The sequence below is a fragment of the Aulonocara stuartgranti genome, assembly GCF_965226115.1.
Source record: "Aulonocara stuartgranti genome assembly, chromosome: 6".
NCBI classification, from domain to species: domain Eukaryota; kingdom Metazoa; phylum Chordata; class Actinopteri; order Cichliformes; family Cichlidae; genus Aulonocara; species Aulonocara stuartgranti.
In genome coordinates this window covers 28,451,378-28,473,117 of record NC_138944.1, presented here as the reverse complement: position 1 = coordinate 28,473,117, position 21,740 = coordinate 28,451,378, and the positions used below count along the sequence as shown (strand labels likewise).

Below are 21,740 nucleotides of genomic sequence, written 5' to 3'. Positions count from 1 at the left end.
GCACAGTCTGAGGAGCTTAATCGAAAACAAACAGCAACAGGCTGACCTAAACAAGCACAATTTTTAGGAAGTCCCAGAAAATGGGCTTGAGAGCTTTGCATCTGAGCACTGGAGGAGAAGTGACCATTTCTGTCTTCAAGCTGCAAAACGCTGTAGAAGGGCAGAACAAATGTCACAGTCATTTAAAACCATCTGCTAAGTACTTTACTAAGAGCAGTCAGGAGTCCAGGGTCAGAGACATACCATTTGGTACCATAGACTCAATTACTAAAGAAATGTGTTTTTGTTTTCCCCTCACTGTCTGCAGCTGTCCGTGCTACTGAAATGAGCAGAACTTATGAAAGTGGATGACAAGATACCAGAGCGTGAATACCAGAGTGTGATGGATAAACATAAACAAGGCGCTTTGTTTATGTTAAGTGCCATTTCAAATAGTCAAATGAAGTGCTACCCTATAGCTATAGCTACCCAGCTATCCATCACAATGTGCATCTCTTTGGGAAATTTACATGAAAAGCCTTTGTCTGATAATTAGGCGAGCAGACAAAAGACTGAGACGTTAGACCGGGGGCAGTCTGTTCACAGCACAAATCCAGCACTGCTGTGAAGCTGCAACTTGAAAAACTGAAGCATTCATAGAAGACAATGTACCGGTACACAATGAGTTAAAGTTCTCTCTTCTCTCTAAATCTCACTCTTTTACTGTGTCTTTTGTCCTGTCTTCCTCCCGTCACCCCCAACCGATCGCAGCAGATATCTGCCCTCCCTGAGACTGGTGCTACTGGAGCTTTCTTCCTGTTAAAAGCAAGTTCTTCCTCCCCACTGTTGCCAAATGCTCGCTCATAAAGGGTTGTTTGATTCTTGGGGTTCTTTATGTATTGTAGTAGGGTCACATCGTTTTGGCGCTACATAAATAAAAATAAAGTAAGTAGAAAACAAGATGTATATTGTCTTCATCTTAGAAGTATTTAAATAAATCCTTTAAATCGCAGAAAGATCAGCATTTCCTTAAATTCTCACTCCCGACCCCATTAACGCCTCTTCTGACAGTTTGTAACTTGGGTGATACAATCTTCTGAGAAAACCTAATTGCCAAAGACACTCAGAGCAGACTTCAGCAGATTACAGCTATAGGGGGCACAAGCTGCTGCAGCACGAATCTGGTGTAACAAGCTCCATCTTGCAGAAAGTCATGAGTAAGCACTGTGCAAGAAAGCACACGAGGGGCAAGCGAGCCGGGCTGCTAAGTTAAAGGTTATTACAACCGGGTCAGCTATTCCTTTTCCAAGTTGTGTTGGTGGATAGAAAAGAACTCTGCTCTAGCTTAGATGGAGCCAAAAAAGGAGAGGAGACATCTGACATTAAACAGTTTTTTACATATCTGCCTATTCTTCCCCCAAGGCTGTGTGTTCTCGGATTTTGTGTGATCTCTGATTTGAGAATAAAGCAGGTACCAGCTATCCACAGCTGGTGAGTGGCTGTCATCTGACCTCCTTTGTGCACTCTTTGCTCAGGCACCACCATCACCAAAACCAAATGGTTCCATTAGTGAGAATGGGAATGAACAAAACCATCTCCTGCTGTGTGCTACATCTGAGAAAACATAACTTAAGAAAATGTCTGGAGCTGATTCTCCCGACGGTTTCTGGAGCTCATATGTGAAAACAGCTTAGTGACTTTTATCATAGACCAAGGCAGTCCATTTTGACAGTTTGTGGCCTGGATTCAATTTCCTGAAGAGAGTAAACGGCAAAAAGTGAAGCGATCATATGTAAACGATTAAGGTTCTAATTGGCTGACCCACACGTACCACGATTAATGTTTTGTATGGAGATGAGCCACTGACGTGTCCTGTATTAGTAAGTTTGCCACCTTGAAGATGGAACCCCAGTGACTGCCACTGCTCAACTAATGTTACACATTGTTGCTTTAAGATGGATTTAAGCTTTAAATTACCTATTTTAACACCACAATAGCTGGTTATTTATAAATAATGTATTTTGAAAATATATGATGTGAATTTTGTTTTTGTTCTTTCATTGACATTTAATACATTTACAGATTAATCAGGACAAGTTTTTTTGCATCAGTTGTTTGTGGCATGTTTGACAACTTTGTTAAACATGCCACAAACAACTGATGCAAGCAGTCCATTCACCTCTGCTTTTACATTATAATGTGCTCTCTACAGTCCCAGGCCTAAATCCTCGGCATGTCCTGGCATGTCCCACTTTTGCTATTTACCCACCCCCTCCTTTCTAGGATGAAGGCCTGTGATCCTGCCGCTAGAGCCCACACTCAGATCTATCAAGAGCAGCTTTGCCTTTTCTCAAATTCCCCCACTGCCTTTCTGCTTTTAGTTCTCTCTCTCTCTCTGTCTCTCTTTCACACACAGGCACACGACAACAACCAACCCCCATCCATCTCATCATAAAAGCTGAAGGCCCCCTGTGCTCCCTCCAACTCTTCTTGGCATTTGGAGCAAACAATGCTGACACAGCCCCCACCCTAATTGCTCCACATGTTCCACATGGTCCCACATGTTTGGTTTCTTCTCCTACAACAGGCTAGCACAAAAAAACTTCACTAGTTAGGACTTCAATTTGATTTGCTCTGCTTGCGCCCGGATGCCAAATTGTAGGGTTTAAGGGTTTGTGCTGCTGCACCAATAAAGAGCTTCCTGCTGAATTCATAATAACCTGCAACCAACATGCACAAACTTCTTAAGTTGCTATAGTTACACGGCTCTGGGTTTGTTTGTTTTTTGCACCAGACAGGTTCTCGAACTTCCTAATTCCAAAACCCAAATGTTGGAAGCAGCAATTTAGCTTTTACCGGAAAACAATGGCTGCAGGAGTTGTGTGTTTTCGACCTTGATAACATATAGTCCACCCACATTCAACAAATATAGTGCAAAGCATTTTTTTCTCTTACATTCAGTTCACTCGCCAGCTCCCTAAAGGAATACAGTCCTCCCTTATTCCCCCACTTTTATCCCTATCATTTACTCTCAGTCATGTAATGCAATTAGTGCAGTGTAGTGTACAATCGGAGTATGAAATACGACACTGCTTAGGCACCAGATACACCAGCACATTAAATGTCACCCAGAGCTCACTGAATTGTGTAACTTCTAACAATAATTAAAAGGCGTCAGATCTGCTCCCTGCCACCACCGGAAACACAATTAAAAGAGCTATTATCAGCCTCGGCTCTGTGGTGAGAGAGCGCGAGGGAGGGAGCGCGAGGGAGGGAGCGCATGGAGCCGCGCTCAATTAAAACCCGCAAGTTTAGACGTCGGCCTGTTGGTCTGACAGCAGCTTCCTGTTCCAGCTCGCTCCATCCACGAGATGGAACAGTGGGAAGGAACAAAGCAACAGTCACCAGGATCTCCCACACGCCTCCTACCTCTTCCTCCTACCCCGTCCGGAAATCACTACAAGGAGAAATTATTCTGAAAGAGCTCTCTTGCATATCCAAGAAGATCGTTTTTGTTGGCAACATGTGGCAGGCAGCCAAAGTTGACTGCAAATGCCAAACCACAGAGAAGGGAAAATGCCCAGCTCTCTAGTGTGATTTTTTTTTCTTTAAACTGGAGCACGTTGACCTTAAAGGTTTCTAATTATCATGCTGCTCATTCATTTTCACATGAATTAAAGACGGTTTCTTTAGAATTGAAAATGAGCTGAAATGCAGTGCTCACCTCGAGGATGTGCTCGTCCTGCTGCTCTCTGTCGAGTTTCCTGGAAGTTGTTGTAACCAAACCTGGAAAAGACAATCGGCAAAAACAGCATTAATTATACATAAAAATACATAAACGACATAACGATAAAATTAAGGGAAAACAAGCATTGCTCAGATTTTGCCACTTTTTTTTTTAAATACAAAATTAAAGATTATGCCATAGATAAGATAAGACCACAACTGTGACATTTAAAAAGCAGCATGGCAGTGTGCACACAAATAATCGAACACCTGCAATTATTTGGTTGGCGCTCAACACTGGAACTTAATGATGACAGCAGAAGTAAAGTAAGTAAAGTTAACCAGTTGATCTGGCAGACTTTTCATTGTGATCTGAGTGTAACTTCATATTGTTTGGAGTTATGATAACATATTGAGTTTAATTCATTTGTCAGAAAAAGACAAAAAAAACCCTTCAAATTCTGTCAGGATAATATCATTATCACTACTGTTATTGCAAGTGTTTAGTTATATATATATATATATATATATATATATATATATATATATATATATATATTCTTAACCAATAACCATGAACAGAGCTGTGTCCAAAATGTGCCGCATGCTAATCAGCCAGATTGGTCTCAATGTCTGCTTTTTAAATTATAAACACGCCAAAGTTCTCAGCAAAGCAAACGTTTGACTGACCAAAGAAAAAAACAATCCTGCCACTCATTGTTGGGTGACATACTCTGAACCCTGGTGATATGTCATCAGTCACCCGTGAGTAAAGACTGCGTCTGGATAAGTGCTTTCCCTGTGGTCTTCCTTGTTCCTGGCCTATCCTGTTGCCAGACAGCCCAGTATACTGTCTTGTGTATGGGAAATATCACATTGACCTGAAAATAGTACCCCAACAGCAGCACAGGCTTGACACCCTACTTTTAGTTTTTCCACAAGCTGAATAATAGACAGCCAGTAAGACATCACCCGCAGGTCTGAGCACTTTTATACAAGAGGCAAAAGTGAGATCCTACTGCTATTTAAAGCCTTTCAACAGTTTTGTCGAGCACTATCACTCAGTTTAAGTAGGACGATTGATGATGTGTGACATCAATCACACGAGGGAAACCTTGTTACGCCGAGCTTTGACAAAAGTAAAAATAAAACAAGCTGGAATCTTGAGTTCCTGACGAATCCAATTTTCAATCAAGTTCACAAACAAGAGAAGCAAAGAGAAGAGGAAGAAGGGGGGGAAGGGTATTGCTACATTATAGGCAGCATTCTGTTCTCACTCCCAATGTAATTGCAACTTTGTCAGGACACTGAGTATAGAGTAGACATGCCAACTTCGACCGCACCATAGCTGCCTGCTTGCCACACTGCGCCTGATTAGCATAAAGCAAAGGATTTCCGAAACCCAAACCCATCAATGGCACATATGCCTGCAACAAGAATAGCAGGCCACAACTTACAGCTCCTGAAATAGCCCTCCCTAGCTCTGCGATTCGTGGATATAAGTGAGTGCTGCTCCTGCTCCCTCTTTTTATCCTCTTCTTCTTAGGCTTTATTTAATCTTCACAGTGAGCTGTAGAGATATACGTCTACTGATATCTGGTCAGGGAAAAAAGTAAGTGCAATAACACCTTTCCTCAAGCTGCAACCCATATTTTGCTCTGCTTACCTCACGTGGATACATATTAATGGGCAACCAATTTAGATTTTACTTTAAAGCAAAATCTTGAACATGCACATATGAATGAGGGCTCTAAATTAACACCTCTTTTAACCCCCCCCCCCCCCCCCCCGCTCACCAGTGTAAGATATGACATCACTAGCACTGACAAAACAAATTAAGTTTGGTAAATTTATATGAGCTGCTGGGATTACTCTTGCATGACTTCTGCAAAAGAGCACAGAATCAGCATGGGTTAGATGGGTTTGCATGCTGTAAGATTATTATCATCAAAGCAGGCCACGCTGACTAATTATTCATGTGCTTCGGCGAGGCCGGAGATGATGGATGGTAATGTTTTTAAGCTCCCCTGCGTGCTTGAGTTAGGTAACTATTCTCTCTAAGTATGTATTGTACCGCTGAATACAGATGGCATCATTAACCACATTACGTCTGGATGTGTAAGTTATAATTTCTCTGCAAATCAGCTGCCTGATCGAACCAGAGCAAGGTATCAAAAAAATCCAGCCTGTGATGTAAACGTATGTGTCGGTGCCGCAACAAACAAAGCAAAACCAAATACAATGAAAAGAACAAGGACCTGGCCTTCATCCCAATCCCACTCCGAGTTTCAGTCCTGCTTTGTAGAGACCGTCCAGAGCTACCGTCTCACAAACATTGACTCAGCAGCAGCGGGCACACAAGATGATAACTTAATGACACAAATTTAGCACCGTTGCTGGTTTCCTTTTTTGTACGAGCGCATTTTCAAAAATGGTGCATATTTTTGTTCTATTATAATCCCTTCCTTTTTTTTCCGGCAGCACTGCCAAATCTGCTTTGAAAAAATAAGAGGGGATGGAAGTTTTGTTTAAAAAATGAGCTAAAATGGTTCACGTGGTAAAGACTCTGTCGACCTCAACATAAAACAAAGAACTTATATGATCTGTAATGTCAATCTTTTCTGAACTAAGCTGGAACTGCAGGGTGACACATTCAGTAGCAGGTTGCATTGAAAAAGCCTTTTCACACAGTAAACAAATCCCCTTAATCATTTAGTATGACCTCGTGCCCTTTTACAAAGATTTTCTGGTGCGTAGGATTTTACCTAATGATTATTTTTATTAACATTCAATCTTTTTTCAGTTAATTGATTAAATGCTCGTGTTTTTCAGACCTCAGTGTGAGCCACAAATTCAAAGTCATTCAATTTAGTGTCAACAAAAGGCAAATCAGAAAACTGTCACATTGAAAAGATGCTTTTACATTTTTTTTCTTCAGTAAAATGACTTTAAAGAAACTATTTGCTCTCAAAGCAGATGCTTTACTTTTAATGCTAATGGAGTAATCAGTGAATTCAGCTCTCCAATACAAAGGCGGTTTCAGGGCAATGCATCTTAATGAAAGTGTTTAAACTACAAGCTCATCTCGAGTTTCCTGAGCTGTCAATACTTGGTCTTAAATGTAACAGATTTCTGTGTGTGAGGGTGTTTGGTTTTCCTGATCGATCACAGTGGACTAGCTATATCTAACTTTAAGTCGATAATGTGTAGCCATGCAGAGGAGCTGGCGAAGCAGGGTTTAAGAGCAAAGCAAAGCACAAAAACCAAACTACAGTGCCGTTGGTGCATACAGTCAGCATTGTTTCTTTTACTTTGTCTTCTTCTATTGTATTACTCCTCCTTAGTTCTAGCACACAGCTTGAAAACAGCTCAACAACAATGCTAGCCCCGCCCGGGAAGCTAAATGGCTAATTGTTCATCCTTCCACGGTTCACTGGACCAGTTTAGAAACCACTTTCCCGTGTCACAATACCAGACAAATCTGGTAAATCAATGAAGTGGACAGACTTGAAGCTTTGGGTTAAGCCAAAAACTTCAGGTCTTTCTCAAATGTTTAAGGTCTAAGTATTTTAGAATTTTGATGGAGCGTGAAACCAGCGCTCTTTCTGAGGTCTGAGAGTGGAATCAAACATTAAATGTGAAAAATATGTAGCATCTGGTGCGGACGAGAAAAGCTGTTTGATGCAAGTTGTGTTGTGGTTTAAAAAGCTTTTGTTTGCTTCTGTTCCATTTATGTCTGACATGCTGCCAGCGTGCCGGCAGATCTCTGACCGAGGGACTTGCCGCCCACTCTAATACTCTGCTGCTGATATCACTTGCAGAAAATAATTCTTTGAATGTTCAGTAAATCTCAACCTGTTTGCCAGGAGTGGTCCCTGTATGCAGGCCTTACCTCCACAAACCTCCACTCTGTCACTACTTAAATGTTAAAGAACTGTAAAATGGTTAGTTAGTAAGCCAGAGCTGACCAACGACGTCTGCACGTTCAACCCGCAGCCTTTGTCACAACACACACACACTCTCATACACACTTACACACAGAAAAGCCATCCTCAGGCGTGGGCTGAGCTGGGCCGACAGTAATTATAGCCATGCTGTTTTGAGAGGGGTAGAAAAACAACAGAAAGGCAGCAGTGGCACTCTCAACCATGGCCTTGAGCTCTACAACCACTGCTCCAAAATGGTGGCCTGAAGGGAGTAAAGGAGTCCAGGGCATTGTTAGGGTGGTTAATTGCTGTTGAGATTAGCAGTCTTGAGAGTGACACACATATTTATGTGACATCCATTTAGCCGTGACTCCAGACAATCAGGAATGTGCTGGGTGTCTGCAGTGGCTGGAGACATTTAGTATCGCTGATGAACTGACGCTGAGCTCTGGCCGAAAGAGAAAAAAAAGAGCTAGCCAAGGATAAAAAAGGGTGAGAGCGTAATATGACACCGCCATGTCACAAATGCCTAGAAGTTCTATTAATAAACTTTTTGTTGTTATGATTTTGGTCTCCTTTTGTTTGTCGATGTCTGACTGACAGTGCCAATGAGGCATGCACGCCCCTGCTGCCATTACTAATTTCGTTTGTGCACATAAGGCATGTAGCACATTATTGTTTCCCTTACCATCACAGTGGCTGCCTCCCTAACGAGACCCTCATCTTTCCAACAAAGCAAAGGGGAAAAAACTAATTTTAAAAACAAAACATTGTGTGCTTTTTGCCTAATTTATGCTCACTTATTTCATTTTAGCTCACTGTTGGTGTGTGTACCGTGTTTTTCTTTCATTTAGGGTTGCACTAGTTTCTCTTGCGTGACAGAAATACACTCCAGAAGTTGTTGTTAAGAAGATTGATCTGGTACACTGATACTAAAAACCAAAACCAGACGGTGAGTTTATAAAGGAAGGTTACATCAAAACAGGAACTCCTTGTTCACTTTTAATAGAAAAGTCTGGAAAATGCTGCCGAATAAGATATCTTGAAAATTCTCTTCTCGAGGCATGCTCCTTAAAAGCAGCTATAGTTCAACAAATCTCCTCACCAGATAGAATTTAACAAATACAACCAAGAGAAGCCACGTAAGCTAATGAAAGCACACTGACACAAACATAAGAGCTTTGTTTAATTTAGTCAAATTGATTAAGAGGGTGTGGATTGCGATTTCTCAGCACCTTTTAGCAGCAGGGCGTAGTTCTAATCTGAAAACATATTGTGTAAAATTTGGCGGTTAAGGTTTCCAAATTTTTGTCAAGGATGCAACAGAGAAACTAAGACAGGTCAATTGTGAAATGTATAGACATAATCAATGTTCAGGCTAATAAGAATTAGATCTGCAAGGCAGAACACATACAGGTAACCGCTAGGGCCGGTAGCCACCAATCACAATGACTTAACCTGTAAAGCAAACTGGCTGAGGTAAACCTCACCGGCAAATATTTTTTCCCTGCCTTTGGAGGAATGCTTTTAAGTAAAGGAAGCATCTGAGGTTGCTGTCATGAAAAGATTCTTAAGACTGTTTTCGGCATAGAAAACACAGGTCACAGGAGGAAAGAGGACGGCAGCAGGATAAAGGTGATGCTAGCAGTACAGGACTTAACAGCTCGACCATTTTATTCACATTTACGACCAAACAACAGACACACGCACACTGTGTTCAGCAGAACATGTTCGAATATAAAGTATAGCCAGATTCAGCCTGACCAGGTTCAGTTTTTCTGAACAAAAACACTGATAACACACCAACAGTGAAGATGATGCTGGTACAGTTTAACATCACAGCTGAGATAGTGAATGCATGTAGGGAGAAAGTAAAGCAGTCCTATATCACATCACCTTATGACAGGACAGGAGCTTCCCGAGGTAACACATGTCTAAGCTTTTTACAAGTTTACTTCCACATCTATACAGTTAACTTAAGAAATATGTGATATAAATGAAGCAAACTCAACAAACCAAAACAATGCACATTAAGCTGACTGTGCGACTGTAATGTCAGGAATAGCATTTTATCTACTCAGCTGCCTTCTGCAAACCCAAATCACTCAAAGATTAAATCAAAGATATCACCTGATCTGTGTTAATGACACGGGTGGTTGTCATAGTTAGTGTGCTTCATTTTACAGCGACATGTTTTTTTTCCCTTGCATTTAGGTCATGGGGTTGCTCATCTGGCATTCATTAGTTTGTTTATTCACTTTGCACCGAGTCAATCGCAGTTCTCTTCGGGTGTTTTCATCCATCCATTCCTGCTCTACTTTCACAAAAATTTCCATACAAAGTCAATTTTCTTCCAATTTCATTTTCAAATCTGTTTTCTCTGAAAATCCAAGGTTATGGCATTTGATACTATTTGCAAAAAAAAAAGACAATGACTTTCACAGTGAGAACAGAGATATACCACAAAGGTTCCAGATTGGATTTATTTTAAATATCTAAATCTTAGCTCACCAAAACACTTTAGGTGGAAAATCTCCTTTTTCACGATTTGTTTCTCATATTGTCCTTTGAAAGCAGTGACAATTGTTTGACCTCGAATCGCAGGAAATAATCAGGAAGTTGTTGGAAGTAAACATTTCCTATCTCACTTCCCCTGATAGTGGTTGGGCCTTTGGTAAACCACAGAATAGAATAGAATAGAAAAAAATGGAATAGAATAGAATAGAATAGAAAAGAATAGAATAGCCTTTATTATCATTGTACAGAGTACAACGAAATTGGAGTGCCACTCCCTTGGTGCAAGATAAATAATAAATATAAATGTAAAATATAAAAAGTACAATAGATAACATCATGTGTGTTTTCTCTTCTCATCCCAGGCGTTATTGAAAGTTGACATGAGTGGCACAAAAAGTGAGTGATACACAGCAGCAAATCTCAGCGACTGTTTCCCTGACCTTTAAGTTCATCCCCTGGGTCCATGGCATCCAAGCTTGCCAAAGCATCACCTATAGTATATCTTTCAGTTGTTAGCAATGAGCTTCTAGCTTCAGAAGAAGAAAAGGGCTGGAACTGTTCAATACAATTTCAATAATGAGAATTCACCTGGGCGTATCGCTCTTCATTGGGGTTTAACAACTGGGATGAAGGGTAAAAACAGTCATGCATAGGTAGCTGTCAGTCAGCTGTTGCTTCCACCGTCTGGTGGCAAATTTTGTTAAGCCTCAATTCTACTTTCTGCATCCACGAGTCCACTCAGGTCCAAGTGATGTGAATTTCATCATCAGACGGTGAGTGCAGGGGTTCATGTGTACATCCATGTGCCTGCCTGTTTTTTGTGACTGTGCAGACTTGTCCATGGAGAATTTACATTACAATGCACCAACTATGCATGTGCCCCAGGCAGCAGACTTCAAGCGGACTTCAAAGAATTACAACAGGAATCGCTATTTGGCCAGCGGGTCTCCAGCTGTCCGTGTCCGCAACGGAGTATAATCAAGGCATAAGATGCCATTATCATAGATTGAAGTTTAAGCGTGATGACCATAAATCTCATATATATTAATTTTTTGACTTCAAATGATTATGAAAACAAAATCATAAGGTTAAAACTTTTTCCTTCATTTTCACTACAAAGCTCTCTGTTTTTCATGTGTCATAAATCTCGTTCATTTCTTTACACCAGTGTACTTTCTTTAAAGGTTTCAACTTGTTTAGTGCAGCTGATAACTCAAAGGCAGTCTTTGGTCAACAAGAGCAGTAAAACTCACAAAGCTTCTGTCGGTCACCCCGTGGAAGGATTTTTAAGGGCTGCCTGCAAGCTGCCTTTTTCTCCAGCGCGCTCTTTCATGCGGTCAGCTTTTTGCAGCGCGTGATCTCTGGCTGCTGGCTTCAGCTCTCTGTCACACTCCCTGTGCCTACCAAGCAGGCCTCCCAAAGGCATGTGAGAGTCCTGCTCCCCGGGACTCTCTTCTCACCCGTCTGCACTCACACACTTAGTTTGAGGTTAAAACTCCTATGTCCCACACACCCCTCACCTCTTAATCGCATTTATTTTTCGGCTCCCAGTCAGAAAATCTTTGTGTTAACTAATCGAAATTACAACATTAACCAGAAATATCAAGATAGCAGCCTTTCTATCTGTTAGCACACACCGATAATAATCTACTCTAAAATGTCGATGACAACACTAGGGCAATTAAGGACGTGTTAGAAAGTACCAAGGCTACACAAAGAAAGGCTGCATGGGTACAACAGGAAGTGGAGTAATGAGCATTCAGCAAGATAAGATGGCTATCATAGCAATCTTTACTCCGGCACTCTTTCCTCTGCTTAGACATGTAAATCTTCCTGTGTGTGTGTTTATGAGCATGCAGTGTGTGTTCTGACTACAAGTTCTGCTTGGCTGCCCTTTTCTAACAAATGCATGTTCTGGCATAAGACCCTCGTTCAAAGTCCACTAAGTCAGAGCACAGCAGCAGCATTTCAGAGAAGAGAGAGAGTGATTCACCAGGTAATGAACGCTGCTTACTCTCCCACAGAATAGGTGGGCAACTCGTGTCAACAACCTCTGATGAACTAGCTCACAGTACTGACAAATCCTTTGAGCAGAGAAAATAAAAGTAGACAGCAAGTGGGCTGGCTGTCTCAAGTGCAGTATACGTAGACAAACTATCACGATGCTAGATGTACAACCACGTAATAAACAGCTTGACTGTGTAATACAACCAAGTGGAATTCTACACAAACAACATGTGTGCGCACACGTATGTGTCTCACGTTCTGCTGCGATCTGCGCACTCCAAGCCCACAGTCTTCATCCTGGAAATTCAATTCTTCTTAGCTGCCAAATAAAGCCTGGAGAGCCTGGAACAACTGTGGTCATGTCCGTGGGAGGGATGAGATCTGTGCCACCACACAACTGAGCGCTGGTTCGTCTTTTCAATATTTTAGACCCGCACAGCATTATTTAAATTCACTGATCTCATACTGATTTAGACATAGACAGAAGACATAATTCACAACCAGCTGACTGACACAATTTTCTCCCCATGCAGATCTGCCTCGTTTCTGCTTTCTCTCTTTTTCAATCCTTTCAAAAGTGAGCCTGTGTCAGGCGGTTAAGTTCTTAGCTTTCAGATGTTGGGACTGCAATACTGTCTGCTATAGAGAAGAGCTGGCCTTGCACTTTAATGACAAACTAAAGTCAGGGATTGTCCAAAACAGCAGGACTTGTTTACTTGGCAGAAATAAAGTAGACCTAAGCCTTTCATCCTGAGCTTTGCTGAGCCAGTGTGGGTCTGTGTGAAAAAAGGACAACCAACGCCATACAAGGCGTCAAGTGAGGCCATCATATTTGCTTGAATCCGACAGGGCTGCTTGGAAGCAGCGTAAGGCCTAGCCCATGATAGAAGGCTAGATAGTTAGCTTGGAACACATGCCTATGAAGTTTGGAAACCCACACAAAAAACACAGGCCTTAACGTCTTTTCCTTTCTCCCTCCCCTTTGTAGAGCTTTGTAGATGTGCCAAGACAGGGCCTATGCTTCCAATGCAAGTTTAGAACATGTAATTACAGAGACGTGCATGCATAAATTTAAACATTTTCAAAAACCTGTAATATGCGGTTAGAATGTCATACTGAGTTGATAATATAGAGCGATATCAGGCTATTTTGGATCTTTGTTTAATACCACAGGCATAAATAAATAAAACAGCTCCAGGTTTTCTACAAAGAATGCCCGGTTATTCTAGTCTTTCACTTAAAATTGCACTCTATATGAGTCAAGTCATTTTCACACATGCACTACAGCTCTGAGCTTTTCTGACATTACTTGGAGCAGTTGCAAGTGAGAATGCAAATGTCCAAATCAGTTAAACCGGACAAAGAAAGGACCTCACATCACAAGCTCCCTAGTGCAATGTCTGGATAATGTATAAATGTATAAATAGTGCAGGTAATTCTCGGGAGAATTCATGGCAACTGAGTGTGCATCACGTGTCCTGCCTCTTGCAGACTCTGACCGGGTGCCACCTCAGCCTAAACCACGGAGGATTTCTAGTAGCAAGAGCACGCCTGATGCAGACAGCCTCCTGTTTCTACATGTGAGAACAAGCAACTCTGAACAATGTCACAAAAATCCGATTCATGTGGGAAAACGGCTTTCCTCTCTAGTACTCAGCTATACTGGGCTCCCTGTTTTCTCATGTTCTCACTGCCCACCTACCGCGCCACTTCCACTGAGTGCTGCCATCTTCAAATACAGAGAGGACAAAGTAAATCAGAGACACAGAGCAGTGATTCAAGGTTTTCCGTGTCCAAACCACTCTGTGTTGAACCTGACGCACAGAGCTCTGGTGTCCCACTGATAAAAGTTTTAACATGCTTTGATATGCATGAACGGGTCTCATCCTTTTGCTTCAGTGTAACCATTTTTTTCTTCTTCAGGAGCTCTTCTGACAGTCACAAGAACGAACCACAAAATGATACTGCAAATTATACCGTAAAAAACGTTGTGTCCACAGTAGGGCTGCCACGATTTGTCGACTAGTCACGATTACGTCGACTATCAAAATCGTCGACGACTGATTTAATAGTCGACGCGTCGTTTGAAGCTTTGTAAGATCACAAAAGACGCAGGAATAAGTAGCAGGATTTAAGAGTGTAATAACGGACTGAAACAGAAGATGGCAGCATTGCATGTACAAGGATGTCAGCTACCGCTAAACCCCGAAGAAGAAGAAGAAGAAGAAGAAGGAGCAGCTGTGTCCCAGAATTCATAGCGCGGCCCAGCGCAGTTTCCAACAATGGCGGCAGCTAGTTAGTTTTAATGTTACTCTTATTATTCTTTCTGGGTCACAAATTAAACGTTTAACATATTTTCAGGCGAGAATGTAGCTGTGTAAACCTCAAATATCTGCTCAGTTTATCAGGACACCACATATTTTCAAAAGCGCTCCGACGTTTTCGGAGACATCTGTTACCCACTAGCTCGTTAGCGAGCCGGGGGCTAGGCTCACTAGCGCCGGGAGAACACCGGACTCCCCGCAAATCGTTTTCAAACCCACCGCCGTCTTTCGCTACTCAGGTTAAATATATATGAGTCACTTAGATAACTTAAAATGTTATTGTTTGGCTTTTTTTTTTTGTATTTTATTTGTTCCTGAGTAAATCGGTTTGGCTGAGATTAAAGTTATAGTTTTTACACAGCTGAATAAACGTCAAGCAGACAGCTGATTATCAGAAGTGTGAGATGCTCCAGAATATACTCCAGTGTCCTGTTATATTTTAGATAGCAAGGAGTTTATTAAACTTCACCGAAACAATCTGCAAATTTCATTAAAATTGAATAAACTATCATCTTGTCTTTATTTTTAGTTAGCACCTTAAAAGCTTAAAGCTGTAAGCTAATGATAGTTATATAAGAGCAGATGCTGCTGGTGCAATAAGCTGTAGTTTTACGTCCAATGGATGATGATCTGATTAGTCGACTAATCGCAAAAATAATCGGTGACTAGTCGACTATCAAAATAATCGTTTGTGGCAGCCCTAGTCCACAGTGGATTTGGCCATAAGCTTCATAAACACGCTGTAATCCTCGGAGCAGGAAATATTTAGTTCAGATATGTGGGCTAAGAACACTTTTTTCAACTGCTAAATAAGTGATGCACTGCAAGTTTTACCATGAGCATTTATACAAATCCAGAAACCAAAATATATCGAAGCTTGAATCAAGAAAGGTCATCTTCAGTGAGGAAGAAATAAATAAATAAAACATGCTGCCTTGTTAAAATATATCAAAGGCATAACAGATTTTAAAAAAAAATTCTCTACTGTCTAAAATCTACTATAAAAACAGTGTTAGACTTTGTTGCAAGATAAATATTCAGCCTCCCAGCACTTCTATTTCACCGTCCCAGACTTTTTATCAGCGGGTGTAAGCTGATTTCTGTCATGCATGCAGACAAAACACTGACCATATGTTCGTAAGTTATCCTTTTGTTGCATCATTTATTTTTTCATTCTCTTCCTGTGCAGCGGGGAGTGCCCGGCATATTGCTGTGAGGCTTGTTTGGGAGGCACGCTACATGATGAATCCTTATTTGGTCAGAAAACTCACATTGCCACTTCCAACAAAAATACCTCCAGTTTGTTGATGTGGCTACCTTGGGAAACAAGACCACACACGTCAGTGAGGACAAACTGGAGCAACTGCTGCCCTATCCGTTCCTCTTTCAGTCTAATGATCATTAGCATGCAATGATCAATAGCACACTTGTGTGCAGACTAAGCAAGAAAGAAAAAGCATTTTCTCCAAGACATCCAGAAGTAACCATCCCATTACTAAAACTTTACACTGATGTCAGTTGATTAATTTGACATTTTTTAAAGGCAGCATCAACATATTAGCACAAACCTAGATCGCACTTTCTGAGTGTTTGAATTCAGAGTCTGATTAATATCAATAAAAATGCAGATTTAGAGAAGAGCCCTGTCTGTACATGAGCTTCACTTTGCACCTATTACAAGTATATTTTGTGCTATTCAACTAAACATAGCCTGCTCGGGCAACTTTAAAAGAGCCCAATGAAATATTAATCATCACACCATTTCCAGAGTGCCATATGAGTACACACTTTAGAGTGTTAGAGTGGAAAAACCCCAGTAGGCTCAACCCACTCCTGTTCTGGGTGAGTGTGTTCACACTGCTCTTCCTTTTCACAAGAAAGGAAACAGGACACCTCAAAGAAGCTCGCCACCTTGTCGGCAGTACACCACAGTATGTCTCAAAATCAAAGGATAAGTTAATACTTTGTGTTTGCTACATTTATAGTTGGCCTTTAAAGCAGACGTGTTTAGATGAGGAAAATGCACGTGGCGTTTTAGGCTATTTCCTGTTCATCACTTATCATTCAGGGTCTCCACCGTTTACAGGAAAATCATCTCACTGTAATCCAGGTAAGACAGTGCTGCTGTCTATATTTTTTACCCTATGAGCTGATGCGCTTGTAGTAGTCTGCTAGCAGCTGTAATTCAGGGTTATAATTTGTTCTGAAACACAATATAAGCTCATGACTCAACAGCAGGGATCTCCTGCTCTAATAATGCAATCTGTAGTGGCTCGAATTTCTATCCCAGCAAAAGCAATCTTACCTGTCTTGGTGTTAATAGCAAAGAAACCCTGGGGATTCCCGCTGGTGATCTTGTAGGTGAGTTTATCGCTGGCTTTGGCGTCCGGATCGACTGCATTGATCTGGATGATTGACACATCTTTAGCGGAGTTCTCCATAACAGAGGGGTAGTAGACAGGCTCAGAGGTTTGAGGTGCGTTGTCGTTGACATCCTGCACCTCAATGTAGATCTCCACAAAAGCAGAGAGGGGCACCACACCGCGATCCATCGCGTAGACTGTTAACCAGTAGTGCGATGTTGTCTCACGATCCAGTAGTTCCTGCGTTCGGATAATACCTGCAAAAATAAAAAGACGGAAACTGGTAAGTCTTCATTATGTTGCAGAACATTTTTATATGCAACACATGACCCTGAATCTCACATTGCTGTCGGCGCTATCAGTGATCTCTGAAAGCGATTTGGGGTGATGAACAGAACAGGAGCGTAAACACCAGCTGCCCCTGAACAGCCAAATGTAAGGGCTGATTGAAAGGACTCTGCCTGACACATGTCAGGATGGCATATTTACAACAGTCAGCGCTCTCCTGTTTACATTTCATTGCCATGTGGAGGCTGTAACCTTCAGCTGAGCAAACACAAAAGAGCTTTGAGACATGTATGAGTTATACATGTTTACAACTGTTAATTGAAGAATGGCAGATCGACAGATTCTGCACTGTGAAAACGCTAACAGTGTATATGCTATGTAGCTAGTTTCGTGACACTGGTTTCATAAACAGTGCATCTCTTATGTTTTGAACAATGAACTGCTTGACTCAATAAATCCTCATGTGTTTTAATATGTTAACATGCCTGAAACAGAGTGGCAGTGTGAAAGTTCTTGCTGAAAATGCTAGCAGCAACATTTAAATGAGTGAATATACTTCAGAGCTTTTCATCCCCATCTGACTTCACAAGTTCTCAGTATGTACCGTAACAAAGGATAAGTTATTGTGTGAGCCTTTCAGTATGGGCAGGTGTCTCAGTTTGGGGGAGAGGACATGTGCTTGTGACTAAGTGTTAGTTTACTGGTGAAAAGAAATACAGATTATGGACCCTGTTTCCACCTGGCATTAACATATGTCCTGGGTTATCTCAAGTAGTTAGCTGTAAATATGTCAACTCCTTGTGAGATCTGACTTCCTAGGATTATACGCAATTAAACACGTAGCCCACATTATTTCTGTTTGCCAGCCCCATATGCCAGAGGCCCACATAGCTGAGCAGGCTAACAGAACTGACCTGTTTTCCACAATAACCTCAAATTTAAATCTACACCGACTCATTCTGTTCATATAATTCTCACGAACTGAACAAAATAAAACACACAGGTAGTCTACAGTCATTTAAAAGTGCTTTAAAATGACTTGTGCAATTAATACAATGAATGGTATCCAACTTTTTTTTGCCAGCGGTGGGCACATCAGGGTAGCGAGGTGAGTAGGTGGTCCTAAGTGTGACCCAGGACACATAATGCCCCTGGAAGAATGCAGCCAAGCGTGGCCAATAGCACCTCCGAAAGTGGCCTCAGAGACTGGATCTAAATGCATCTTTGACAACACCTGCTTAATACACCAACATATGACCGGACTCTCGAGTGCAACATGACCGCATTTACAAATAACGATTGTGTAACTAATTTTTCCATTTTCTTACTGCTTTTGCTTTCAATTTATTTTCCATTAGTTTTCACCATTAGTTTTTTGTAATGCAGTTCTTTGTGAGCATAATGCATCTTTTTAGATTACTCGCTTATAATCAAACAAATCACTTTACTCCAAACATTGTGAATTCCATTTAATAGCAGACACTTTGGTTAGTCACACAATGTAAATGCATCCTGAGGCTACATTGTGATATTTTTTCACCTTTCTGTTCCTTCATCAACATCAAACATTCTTAAGAACCGTAAATCCAAAACAAAGAGCACAGGGAATGAATCACTGCCTGCCAATAATGTTGCAACAGTAAATTATCTGGATATCTTGCACATGTGAACTCCCATTATTATCAACAAGCACCATATTTGAAGGGCAAAAGAATACCAGAATGTTTTTCAAACAATGGAAACCTTTATACCAGCAGCTATTTAAGTCTCTGTATTATTTGCAATAACCTTGATAACGTCAATGAGGATTTATCGTTCTTCTCTGATTCAGTTATATGAAGCTAATAAAAGTGAATCATGGCTGTATCATTATCAGGTTGGTTACTCATTTTGGACTACACTTCCTGGTGGTCCCGATAAGAAGCCTCCATATAATCATAAATGCAAATTTCAAAGGTTCAAACGGTTTGGTCGTTGCCGGATGCCCATCAAGATGTTGAGGCCAGAGCCTTGATCATTAATCCCCTCCCACATCTCACTAACACCACACTAATGTTGCTTTCTACTGAAAGCCTTCAATGTACACATTATAACTTAAAGTAAACATCACCCAGCGCTATGAAGTAGTTTAAATAGGCTCTCTCTGTGCTGCTGTTGCCTTTCTTCACACACAATGTGCTGGTGAAGTAAGTGTTACTGAGAGCAGACATATTTCTTACCTTGGGTAATATAAGATACCTCCAAATAGAGATAATACCCAAAATGACTTGTCACAAAAACTCTCAAATTTACCATGGGCGGGGAGTTTGGGGGTGTACAGCTAATTTATTCTCACGCCCCGCTTTACTTTAGCTTCCCTGCCTTTTCCTTCTGGGATCCTCTCTTGTCATTAGTCATCATTACAGCTCTCTCAGCTTAAGGCTTGTAATAAGAAGGGGTATTCAGGCAAGGGAAAATAGGTAGCTCCCAAAGCTGAGAATCCAGGCAAAGACAACTTTGGGCAGCAAATCTAGAATGCAAAGTAGATGAGCCCATTGTAGCATATATAATGACTTAAAGCTGACAACACAGAGGAGGGAAACTTTTTGAAAAATTAAACAATACCCTAAAAACAGATGTAAAATGATTATAATAAATTAGTACATAATTTATTAAAATACCATGAATGACTAATTTATAAGAGCACTAAAGCTCAGAAATGTCAATGCACCGCTACTTGAAGAAAACATGCAGGAAATTGCAAATGTTTGCCATAAATAAGAAATGCGAACACTTATGTGAGGCATCCTGAGCAGAAACGCCAAAGCATAGTGGGATGCATGCTTTAGACATCTGCTAAGGACAGTAATAGAAAGGAAAACATTACAAAGCAAATGTTAAAGAGTAAAATGAAAAAGAGGTTGGTGTGAGGAGAGGAGGTGTGGCAGAGGAAAGGTCATGTTTGCACATGCACATGAACATCAAAAGACAAAGCAGCAGAGAAAAGAACAGACAATTGGGAAAGTATGAGCCATCTTTTGTACTTGAGCCAAAGAGATGCCCATGGGTGATTGCCTATCTATACAAGTGGCAGACAAAAAAGTAACAGAGCAATTCCACTTTCACCCGGGTCATACATTTTGCTCCCAGATCTTCACCTTGTAGTTACCAACAAAAACACACTCTAACATCATATTTAAAAGATAAACAAACTTTAAAGAGGATCCTGCAAGGGTTAGAGGCCACACTTTTACAGTTACTGCAACAGTAAACAGTTTTTCTTCGTATTTATTTAAAAAGAAAACTGACTAGGCTTGACCTTTAATTTCTGAAACAGCAGATAAAGAAAGTTCTCTGCTATGGCCTTGGGTGAAAAGCTTCAAACAAAGCACATGAAAAATGAATCTGAAGAATTTAGTCGCCACACCCATTCCATATACCTGACATACCCAGTAAGGCAGAAGTAAAACCTGCCCTTGGGCCACAAGAAAGAAAACAGACTGTGCAACAGCCTCTGCCAGATTTGCTTTCCGCTTTTTTTCCCCTTGCTCTTTTCTCTTCCCTCTGGCTTTGTTCTTCAAAGCTATCTGAGCACAGTGGCAGTGTGGTCGAGTGTTGAGACAGCCAAAAGACTTTCAGCTATCGAGACCAGCGGGTATTTTGTGTATCGAAATCACTGCTAAATCAACATCCTGTGCAGATACCCGATGAATCTATTCAATAAGAATTCTCTGAAAAGACAGAGTTAGCCACTGAATGAAGAGGGGAGTAATCTGCTTTGGAAAAGCTGTTGGAAACTGCTGATTTCTTCGCACATGTTTGACCTGACTCTTGTAGTTTGCATTTGACCATCAACGACCTGAAATGTTTGTTGTGAACAGCAAACAGGAACCACTTCCTCGTTTATTCTGCAGCTGAAAAGTCGGGGTTTGCTTTGAACTAGATACATTAATTTGTCTCACCTCTACCCCACATTCCTCAGCCTTCTCAGGCCTTGAGCTCCCAAGCTTACATAAACTTTCACAGTGCCCCCTACCCCCACCATCCCTTCTCTTTCCACAGTCCTGGCAAAATGCTTCAAATTCCACTACCTCCTTGTTGGGTCTAGAGTAATAAAAGAGTCCCAAACTAAGCTTTCTCTTGATATCAGATCATCCCAAAGTTCCCAGACATCTGTAGTCAAGATCTGTTTTAAGGATGCTAAGCCTTAATGCTAAAAATGCCTGAAATATGAAAAACGTCAAAGTTCTGTAAGTCAGAGTTTAGTTTGACTTATAGTTCATAGTTGTGGTTTACTAAAATTACCTATTCTATTATTACTGCATAGTAAGATGTAACCTATTACCTACTAAACTATTTTATCACAATTTTATCATGTATACTATAATAATACTAACTTTTCTTGCAGTTCATAGTTAAATTCAATAAGAAATAAGCGACTGTGGTTAAAACTTTGACATGCTAATCTTTCCAATAATTGCACACATAAAATACATTTACATAACATTATTATAAGCAGACATGACTCACAAAGATTCTCAGTCATCATAATTGCGAAAGGTCTCACAGCTTATCAGGGTGTCACATCATCACATAAATAATATATGCTTTTTATCTCATTCAACATACCA

General features: G+C 40.9%; 1 protein-coding gene across 3 annotated transcripts in view; it reads right to left on the bottom strand.

Moving 5' to 3' along the window:
* Nucleotides 1-21,740, bottom strand: part of fat1a (FAT atypical cadherin 1a) — a 79,545-nt gene that overhangs the window by 43,024 nt on the left and 14,781 nt on the right. For all 3 annotated transcript variants that reach the window (XM_082537179.1, XM_082537178.1, XM_082537180.1), the window contains exons 3-4: nucleotides 16,785-17,099; nucleotides 3,704-3,765 (exon numbers count right to left, since the gene is read on the bottom strand). In XM_082537179.1, the coding sequence (XP_082393305.1) occupies nucleotides 3,704-3,765; nucleotides 16,785-17,099 (377 nt within the window). The remainder of the gene's footprint in view (nucleotides 1-3,703; nucleotides 3,766-16,784; nucleotides 17,100-21,740) is intronic.